The 11,179-nt window shown below is 42.1% G+C and overlaps 1 protein-coding gene across 1 annotated transcript in view; it reads right to left on the bottom strand.

Moving 5' to 3' along the window:
• Pp2d1 (protein phosphatase 2C like domain containing 1) overlaps positions 1 to 11,179 on the bottom strand; it is a 34,447-nt gene that overhangs the window by 4,109 nt on the left and 19,159 nt on the right. Inside the window, exon 2 of the mRNA XM_040729173.1 lies at positions 4,362 to 5,407. Within this exon, the coding sequence (XP_040585107.1) occupies positions 4,362 to 5,407 (1,046 nt within the window). The remainder of the gene's footprint in view (positions 1 to 4,361; positions 5,408 to 11,179) is intronic.

The following is an 11,179-nucleotide window of genomic DNA, read 5'->3' as shown; positions in this document are numbered from 1 at the left end:
AAGTTCTTAAGTCAGAGTAATAGTAGACAGGATGGTGAAGCCGTGGTTAAGAGCTCTTGCTGTGCTTCTGGAGGACCCCAGTTCAGTTTCTAGAACCCTATCTGGTGGCTCACAACTGCCTGGAACTCCATCTCCATGGGATCCAATGCCCTCTCTTAAAATTCCCTGGCTCCCTGGACATGGTATATTAAATTCACAAAAATGCATAAAAATAAGTTATTTTTATTAAAAAGAAAAAACCACCTCTGATGGCTGATTAAATCTCAGAAAATGAAAAACATAAGAGAGGGGGAGTGATGTGAGAACAATAGGAACCCTGAGTGGTGTGTGACTTTAATTCAAGCACTAGAGAAGCAGAGGCAAGTGGAACTCTATGAATTTTAATTCCAGGCCAGCCATGACTACATCCCCCAGAAAGGGGATGGGGGCGTTTAAGATTATAATCTCACACTTGGGAGGCAGAAGGGTTGCCACAAGTTCAAGTCCAGGCTGGTCCACAAAGCGATGAGACCCTGTCTCACAAAAACAACAAGGGTTGGAGAGATGGCTTGGTGGTTTAAAGCACCTGCTCTTGCAGAGGATCTAGGTTCAATTTCCCCATGGTGGCTCACAACCATCCATAACTCCAGTTCCAGGAGAACTCCCTCTTCTGAGGGCATCAGGCCCACACAGGGTGTACATATGTACATGCTGCTCTAACATTCATATACATAATTGAACCTTTTGAGGTTCTTAATTTTTTATGATTTAAATAAGGGAGCATTGTTTGGTTTTGTTCTTTTGGATTTTTAGGAGGGCCTGCCACCCAACTCTCAAAATAAATCACACACAGAGCCTTACTATTACTTATGAATGCCTGGCCTTAGCTTAGCTTGGCTTGTTTCTACCCAGATTTTTTTATCTTAACCCTCGAGGCTCCTATTCTCATTTCTGCGTTATCTTTCCTTCTTACTCTGAGGCTGGCTGGGTAGCTGAATAGCTGGCCCCTGACGTCCTCCTTGTTCTCTTGCTCGCTGGCTTCTTCTGTTTATTCTCCATCCTTGCTCCTGCCTCACTATTGGCCCTGCGGCCCTTTATTAAAACCAACGGGTGTTTTAGACAGAGAATCACAGCTTCACACAGAGTTAAACAAATATAGCATAAACAAAAGTTGGACACCTTAAAATAATATTCCCAACAAGAGAGGGAGGAAAAGAGGCCAGTGAGATGACTCAGTGGGTAAAGGTGCTTTTGCTGCCAAGCCTGATGACCTGAGTTCAATTCCCAGAAGCTACACTGTAGAATGCAAGAACTAACTCCTGAAGGTTCATGGCCTGTCAGCACACACAGACGCTGAACTCTGACCATCTGCAATTAAAATATTTAACTGAAAGAAAACAAAAGAGTGAAACAACGTAGATGGAGAAAGAAAATTGTGGATGGGTTCCAGTGAACTATCTAAAAAGATAAATCACACTCAAATGGCTTAAAACCAGAGAAAGAAATTCTCTAGAGCAGCCACAAGGGGGAACCACATCCTGAACAGAAGAGCAAGAGTGACAAGAGACAGCAATACCAGCCAGGCCAAACAGCAGAGCAGGCTCCACAATGGAGAAAAACTTGTCAGTCTGGAATCGCAAACCAAGTAAGTATTTCCTTTTTTGCCTAGCACTTAGGAGGCTGAGTCAAGTGGCTTGAGGCCCCCCTGGAGTACATAGTGAGCTACAGGACTGTCAGGGATAACACAATAGACCCTGTCTGAAAAAGCAACAAAAATTCATCTCTAGGAAGACAGACATTACAGAGACCAAGGAAATTTTTCAGGCAAGGAAAACCAGATGAAATTCCTTAAAGATGCAACATTTTTTCTTACTGAAACATATAAAAGATAATTGTTAGGGTAGATTGAATGTAATTGGCCCCCATAAGTTCAGGGAGTGGCATTATTAGGAGGTATGGCCTTGTTGGAGGAAGTGTGTCACTGTTGAGGCCTCTGAGCACCACATCTGCCTGCTCCCCATCGTGATAATGGACAGAACCTGAGTTTTTTCTTTATAGGAGTTGCCGTGGTTGTGGTGCCTCTTCACAGCAATAGGAACCCTAATTAAAAATGTAATACTATGTAGGATATATGAATATACATCATATAAACATTTATAAACAAATGTATTGTGTAATTAAAATAATAAATAAGCCAGGTGTAGCCATACACACCTGTAACCCCAGCACTGTGGAGTCAGGAAGGGAGATTCCAGGTTAGTCTAAGCTACCTAGAAAGAGTTAAAAAGACACAAAGCACTGGACTGAGGATCCGATCAGGGGTTAAGAGCACATGCTGCTTTTGCAGAGGACAACAGACAAAACAACAATGTTGGATAAACATGGACAAATAGAACTTTTAGCCATTGCTGAATGGATAGAATCATGGTGTCACCATTCTGGAAAGCTTTGATAATTCCACCCCCAGTATAAGTATGTGTGAGTATTTTAATCCCATAAGGATTTAATGACATAAACAGAAGATCAAGAAAAATTGTAAGATAGAGCATAAATGATAAGGACAAAAACTCAGCCAGGGGAGTAGGTAGCAGGACTACAAAGTCAACACAGTAAGTCAAGTTTAAGACCACCCTTGAAACTTAGTGAACTTCCTGTGTTGAAACAACAAAATGGGCTGGAGATGTAGCTTGGTGATAGAGGGTTTGCCTAGCATCTTAGACAGTAGAAAACCTGGAAAACTGAAGGAAAAAATGGTTATTCCACTGATTAGAATTTGATACAACGTGGCTACTGAGCATAAAAACAGTATTACACATGTATTAGTCTCTGACTGGGAATGTAGGTCATTAGGGTGCTTGGCCAGCATTCACAAAGCCGTTAGGTTGTACTCTCTCAACACCAAGAGTTACAGCACATGTCTGTAACTCCAACTCTCAAGAGGTGGGGGCGGGAGGACCACAAGTTCAAGGAGATTCTCCTGGGCTACATGATGAGTCTGAGGCTAGCCTGGGATACAAGACTCCTGGACCCAAAAGTAAACAAAAGTTGTCCTAGCAGTCATAGTGGACCAGTCTGAACAATTATGCTGAGAAAAATCAACTTTCTAGTCTCTCAAAAGGAGGCAGTGAGTGGGCTCCTTCTGTTTTTTGTTTGGATCTAGCTGGCATAGGTACTGTACTTACTTTTCACATGTATCAACATCTCTATTACCTCATTTTCAATTTTAATGTATATATATGTGTATGTACACATTAAAGTTTTACATGTATATATACATAAATATATGTATATATGTGCAGTGTACTGTGTGTGTGTGTGTGTGTGTGTGTGTGTGTGTGTGTGTGTGAAGTCAAGGAAAATTTTTAGGACTCAATTTTGTTCTTCCAACATGTAGTTTCAGGGACTGAACTCAGGTCGTCATCAGGCTTCTCAGCAAGGACCTAACCCTTTGAGTTATCTCACTAGCCCCATTTGGAAAATTTAATGCTTTGTCACATTCAACATTCTGTGTGACAGTTTCCTTCAAGATTGAAACATTCTATCCTGCAGGGGAGCTCCTTAAGCAGAAAGGCAACAACTCAAAATAGCTTCAGGAAGTCCCTGTAACTGACCAGATTCACAAGGGCTCTCCCTCCCAGAGTAAGCTATAAAGCTGCTGAGAGTCACCCTGGCAAGCCAAGCTGCCCTGAAGACTCTCAGATATCTGAGACAAGAAAAGAAAGGAAGGAAGGAAGGAAGGAAGGAAGGAAGGAAGGAAGGAAGGAAGGAAGGAAGGAAGGAAGGAAGGAAGGAAGGAAAGAAGAAAGAAAGAAAGTCCGTCCTGCGGCCAGACCAGCTACTTAGAAGAAACAAAAACTATGTGTCTGGAAAAGGGTTAGACCAGAGTCACTTAGAAAGGACACTCTCCAAGCTGTTGAGCTGCCTGCAGGCTGTGCAGTGTGCTCCAGGTTCCCAGCGTTGTAAGCTGTCACCATGCTGGGGTGGGCTTTGGTGGTGCAGCTGTCTGTAAGTCATTTCTGCTCCTGTAAGTAACTCTCATCCCTCATCCATATTCCTGTAAGTTACCCCAATAAAACTCATTGGTTCACCAAGTTGGACTTTGGTAGTATCTGTACTTTGATCTAGCATGGGATCCTTATCTGGAGTGAGTAGACATTCATGTTGTATCTCACCAAGAAGTTTTGTCACACAGCTATTATCAGCATCTAGGAAAATAGTTACAATTATTTTTGTGCCTACAATCTATAGGCAAAGTGTAGTTTTTTGTTTCTTAATTGTTCAGTGCTATGTCTAGACATTGGCAAACCACTAAATGAGTAATTCTGGAAGCAGTAGAGGTTTTCTGCAGGCATTTACAATATTTAGGTGTAATGCATACACACCAGCATTTGCAATGTGTAGTACCCCAGAGATGACCTGGGAGGGAAAACTGTCAACGCCCTGCTGATCCATTTTTGCCCAGTCCTTACTAACGTATGGGTTCTTAATCACTCCCTCTAATATACAAGTGAGCGCAGAGCAGCCACTCCACCGAACCCGGGAAACCTCGTTCCTTCCAAGACGTAGGAGCCTATCCATCCTCCAAAACGCCTTTGCAAAGGCTTTGTGTATTTCCTCATACTCCCTTTTATTGGTTCTGAAGGTTTTGTGTGTGGAAAAGAAAGCCTCTTCTCTGGCCCTGTATTCTTCCCTAAACACGGTGTGAAAGGAATCAATCAGTTGCTGCTGCTCAGCTGTCATCTGGTAGGAAGGATCCTGTTTAGACAGTTGATGGAGAAGTAAAACCTGGAACTCCTTTGATGCCAGGTCTGCTGCAGCATGGCCATGATGGCCATCAAACAAACCAAAAAAGCACACATTGGCTTTATCACCAAAATCATTTGTGACCGTGAATTTGCCATATGGATCGGCTTTCCAGGTTGAATTACTGTTGCCACAGATGGCTACGCCTTTAATGAGCAGGTGGCAGACTTTTGGAGAATGTGTAGAAGTCTGGCCAACCTTGTCATAGAGTTTGAAGTGTGATGGCCTTTGTTTCTTCCAAAGCAGCTCAAACGCATAGTTCATACCCTGAAGGACTTTTTCACTGAACATAAAGGATGTCAACAGTTTAGAAATCATAAACTGTCTCTGACTACTAACCACTGAGGGCTTCGGTTTCCTCCCCCCCATCCACTGGAAACCCAGTGTACTCAGAGCATTGTGGTATTTCTTATGGAGAAAAGTCCCAGCTGGGCTGATTTCTTGGTAGCAGACAGAACAAGGGAATGTGACCGTTGGCTCATGAGTCAGCTGTTCAATAGACTCCTCATGGTCACTCGGGGTCCTCGATCTCTTCTTAACACGCTTCTTTCTTCGTTTTGTCAGAGACTCATCCAAATCAACTGTTTCAGTTTTGGTATCCCACTCTTTTGATCTCCGAAATGTTCTGGAAGAAAGGGGAAGTGTGTTTACTGATCAGGAACTAGAGAGGTGGTTCAGTGGCTAAGAGCACCTGCTGCTCTTGCATAGGACCCTCATGAGGCCCATAACTATCACTAACTCCTTCCAGGAGATCTGATGACCTCTTCTGACCCCTGTGGGTACCACTTTGAACACATATAGAAAAACCAGAGGATTCTTTATAAATGGATGTTTCCTGTCCCAGAGCCACGCAGGCCCAAATACTTGGCAGCTGCTTCCAAAATTACCACACAGAGCATTATATTACTTATAAATGCTCAGCCGATATCTCAGGTTTATTACTAGATAACTCTTACACTTAAATTAACCCATAATTCTTATCAATGTTCAGCCACATGGCTCGGTACCTTTTCTCAGTACAGCATTCTCATCTTGCTTTTCTGCATGTGCTGGTGACTCTCTGACTGCCCTTCCTCTTCCCAGAATTCTTATAATCTGACTCTTGCACTCAATTTCTTCCTGCCCAATAAGCTTTTTTTTTTAACAATTAGTATAATTCACAGCAGTTCTTGTTAATTACTTCACTTAAAACAGTTAAGTCCCAATCTCAATAGTAACCCCCCCCCCCCATTTTGATCACTACTGGACCCAGGGTCTTGGATGTGCTAAGCAAGTGCAGTATTTCTAACTACAGTTATATTTATTTATATCTAAATGAATGGATGAAGGGAGAATATAGGAGGGAGGGAAGGAAAGAGCAAGAAAGGAAGGAAGGAGGAGGGAAGGAAGGAAATATTTACTGCAAGCCAGGAATGTCAACCCAACACACTTATAATCCCAGTACTCAGGAGTCGGAAACAAAATTGACAATTTGAGATCAGCCTGGGTTATGTACTAGGACCTTGACTAAAATTAAATACACACATATCCCTAAACTTCCTGAGAGTCTTGCTGTAGCCTGCCTGTAGGATGCCCTCTGCTTGCCCCATCTCCATTACCTGGAGACTCCACTTCTTGGTGAAGATCCAGGGTTACCCTAACTTTTCCACAGAACATGTTCCCTTGTATCATCTGCCAGGTCATGGCAACACTTTCTACCAGGGACCTTAAGTGTCATACTGTGCTGGCTCTGTAAGGTGGTTTTTACTATTCTTCCTGTCTCCCATTCTTAGTTACCCTTCCTCCTACCCAACTCCCATTTTCAGACGACTACACCTCTTGGTGCACACCCAGGGTTCCCTACCTCTTTCCCACTACCTAGATAAGCCTTTCCTCCTAGTCCATCTGCATCCCATTGTATCACACACCGGCCCAAATAAACATTCTCTGCAGGTATCCCACAGTTACCAACCAAAGAACAGAACACCCACCCAACAAAGAAAAGAACCATATATTTCCTCTCTCATACAATATATTCTGACCATAGCTTTCCCTCACTTTACTCCTCCAGTGCCCCCCAACCTCCCTCTCTACCAGATTCACTCCCCCACCCCAATGTTGGGTCCCAGCCCCCACAGGATCTCTGTGAGTCACTGGTCAGTCAACAGGTGCATCCTGTTTCCAGTCCAAATGCATCCTGTTCTCTAGTCCTGGCTTATTACCCTGGCCTTGCCCACTGACATCAACATCTAGCAAGAAGAAAACATGATCTCTTCCACCTGGGGTTTTTCCACTGTCCTGTAAGCCTGTATATAAGGCTGCTCCCTCCCTACAATAGAGAGAGACCTCTTAGTACTTGCAATAAACACACACACACACACACACACACACACACACACACACACACATACACACACACACTTGCAATAAAGGCATGCACATGCATTCTCTTAGCACAAACAACTGGACGTCTTGTCTTTCATTTCCTGATACCTCGGACTTGCTCATGGTGCAGGTATCACACCCACAGAAAAGAGTAAGCCTCCCATGGACATTAACTAAACATGGCACAAGAAGATACAATAAGACCAGGCACAAACCTTCACATCAAGGCTGGCCTAGACAACACAGTAGGAGGAAAAGGTTCTGAGAGCAGGCAAAAGAGTCAGAGACACCCCCACTCCCACTGTCAGGAGGCCTCCAAAACACCAAGTCAACAATCATATATGCAGAGGACCTAGCACAGACCCATGCAGGCTCCGTGATGGCTGCTTCAGTCTCTATGAGCCCCCATGAGCTCATAGAGTTGATTCAGAAGACCATGTTTTACTGGTGTCCTCAACCACTCTGGCTCCCACAATTCGTCCTCCCCCTCTCCTACCAGGTTCCTTGAACTCTAAGGGGAGGGACCTGAAGGAGACTGCCAACCTGGGCTCTTTCTCCACCTAACCATCTTTAATGATGATTAGAGTAGGCACTGATTATGGCAGAATATTATTAATTCATTATTATTATTAATTCATTGCTGAGTGGTGGTGGTACATGCCTTTAATCGCAGGCAGGGGCAGTTAGATCTCAGTGAGTTCAAGGCCAGCCTAGTCTACAAACTGAAAACTGTTACACAAAGAAACTCTGCCTTGAAACCTCCCCCAACAAAACATCATTCATTGAATGTTTTAAAAAATTATATTATTGTTATTTTTATTATTAATTTTCCAATCACTATATTTTCACATTATTTATTATTATTAATTTGCCAATCACTATATTTTTACATTATTTATTATTGTTATTATTAATTTGCCAATCACTATATTTTCACATTGCCTCCCAGATGTCCTCCAATTCCAGGTGTCTCACCTGTACTCTTTCCCTCCATCCTTCCCATCTAATCCCTACTATTCCATCTCCAGCTGCCCCCAGTGCACCAGCAAAATCTATTCTATTTCCCTTCCATAGGGAGATCCATGCATCCCTCCTAGAGCACTCTTTGTTACTTAGCATTTCTGGGTCTGTGGACTCTAGCATGATTGCAATTTACTTAACAGCTAATATCCACATATAAGTGAGTACATACCATGTTTGTCTTTCTGAGTCTGGTTCACCTCAGGATGAATTTTTTCTAGTTCTATCCACCTTCCTGCAATTTTTTAAAATTGCTGAATAGTACTCTGTAGGGAGAGATCACATACCCGCAGCACTGACCATGCCCCCTTGGGTGTGGTCATAAGTACGTGGGCGAATCAGGGATAAAAGAAGGTACAGGGTGGGCTCTTGCTCTCTCTTTGATCCCGGCCGAGGTTCGGAGAACATAGAGCGCTGACCCAGTTCTCAGCTTTTCATGTAAGTTACCTCTCTCTATCTTAATAAATATCCAACTACCTTTTCCCGGCATCCTTAGTGTGACTCCTTTCCATTCACAGTACTCCATTGCATACATGTACCAAGTTTTCTTTATCCATTCTTTGGTTGAAGGACATCTAAGTTGTTCCCAGTTTCTGACTATTATGAATGAAGCCTCTAGAAACAGCTGAGTAAGTGTCCTTGGGATAGGATGGAGTATCCTTTGGGTATATCCCAAGAGTGGTATAGCTGGGTGGTGAGGTAGAACGATTCCCAAATTTTAAGGAACTGTTATATTGATTTCCGTAGTGTCTACAAGTTTTTACTCCCATTAGCCGTGGAGGAGTGTTCCCCTTGTCCCCCATCCTTGATAACATGTTATTGACCTTAACCTTTTTGTTGAATGTAAGATGGAATCTCAAAATAGTTTTGATTTGCATTTCCCTGGTGGCTAAGAGTGTTGAACATTTCTTTAAACTGTTTTTCAGCCATTTGAGATTCTTGTATTGCAAAATCTCTGTTTGGGTCTATACCCCATTTTTTAATTGGTTTGGTTTGTTGATGTGTAGTTACTTGAGTTCTTTATATATTTTGGATATTAGCCCTCTGTAGAATGTGGAGTTGGTGAAGATCTTTTCCCATTCTGTAGGCTGCCATTTTGTTGTCCTTTTGATAGTGTCTTTTGCCTTACAGAAGCTTTTCAGTTTCATGAGGTCTCATTTAATGTTGATCTTAGTGCCTGCAGTAGAGGTGCTCTGTTCAGAAAGTCATCTCCTGTGGCAAGGAATTCAAGGCTATTCTGCACTTCGTCTTCCATCAGAATCAGTGCATCTGGTTTTATGTTGAGGTCTTTGGTCCACTTGGACTTAAGTTTTGTGCAGTGTGATAGATTTCGATGTATTTTCATTTTTCTTTATGTAGACATCTAGTTAGACCAGCACCATTTGTTGATGATGCTTTCTTTTTTCCAGTGTGTCCTTTGGCTTCTTTATCAAAAATCAGGTGTCCATAGGTGAATGAATTTATGTCTGGGTCTTTGATTAGATTCCAATGATCAACATGTTTTTTGGTTTTTTTTTTTTTTTGGTTTTTTTTTTTTTTTTTGGTTTTTACAAGACAGGGTTTCTCTGTATTGTTTTGGAGGCTGTCGGTCCAGCCTGGCCTCGAACTCACAGAGATCCGCCTGCCTCTGCCTCCCGAGTGCTGGGATTAAAGGCGTGCGCCACCATCGCCCGGCAACATGTCTTTTTTTTTTAATGCAGCACCATGCGGTTTTTATTACTATAGCTTTGTAATACAGCTTGAAATTAGGGATGGTGATACCTGAACTGTTACTGTTCAGGATTGTTTAAGCTGTCCCTTGTTTTTTGTTTTTCCGTATGAAGTATTATCCCTTCAAGGTCTGTGAAGAATTGTGTTGGAATTTTGATGGGGCTTGCATTGAATTTGTAGATTGCCTTTGGCAGGGTGGTCATTTTCACTATGTTAATCTCACTGATTCATGAGCATGGCAGATCCATCTTCTGATACTGTCTTCAATTTCTTTCTTCAAAGACTTGAAATTTTTGTCATACAAGTCTTCCACTTTCTTGATTAAAGGTGCACATATGTATTTATGTATGTATGTATGTGTGTGTGTGTGTGTGTGTGTATGTATGTATGTATGTATGTATGTATGTATGTATTTGGTTTTTCAAGACAGGGTTTCTCTGTGGCTTTGGAGGTTGTCTTGGAACTCATACTGTAGACCAGGCTGGTCTCGAACTCACAGAGATCTGCCTGCCTCTGCCTCCCGAGTGCTGGGGTTAAAGGCGTGTGCCACCACCGCCCGGCTGCACCAATATATTTTAAATATTTGTGGGTATTGCTGTGAAGGTGTCATTTTCCTGATTTCTTTATCGGTCTGTCATTTGTATATAGAGGGCTACTGTTTTTTGTTGTTGTTGTTAATCTTATATCCAGCCACCTTACTAAACGTGTTTATCAGATGTAGGAGTGCCCTGGTAGAATTTTTGCTCATGTATACTATTCTTTGACTTCTTCCTTTCCGATTTGTATCCCTTTATCTTTTTTAGTTGTCTAATTGCTCTAGTTAGATCTTCAAGTACTATACTGAATAGATATGGAAAGAATGGACCGTCTTCTCTTGTTCCTATTTTTGGTGGAATTGCTTTGAGTTTCTATAAATTTGAAGTGGATGGTATTTTTTATGTGTTCTTGGATTCATTTTGCAAGTATTTTATTTTTTTAGCTTTTATCAATTCTTTGTGGATTTCACATCACCTGCTCCAATTCCATTTGTTTACCTGTCTCCTCTCATCTACCCTCTGCCATTGCAACCTCCCCCTGCAAAATGAAACCAAATGTAATAGAAAAACAAAATTAGAAAAAGACAAAGCAAAAAACAAAAATAGCCCTAACAAAGCAAAACAACAAATAAAGAAGAATCTTGTCAGAAGCTGTAGTGTGTCCCATTGAGTCACACAGTTTACCCTTAGTCTATTTATCGTTATCTGCAAATGTTCATTGCCAGGAATCACCGGTCTGGCTTTTGAAGCCTCTGGCTTCTGATATG

The sequence above is a fragment of the Mesocricetus auratus genome, unplaced genomic scaffold, assembly GCF_017639785.1.
Source record: "Mesocricetus auratus isolate SY011 unplaced genomic scaffold, BCM_Maur_2.0 Super-Scaffold_100021, whole genome shotgun sequence".
NCBI lineage: Eukaryota > Metazoa > Chordata > Mammalia > Rodentia > Cricetidae > Mesocricetus > Mesocricetus auratus.
This window is presented reverse-complemented; position numbering and strand designations above follow the sequence as displayed.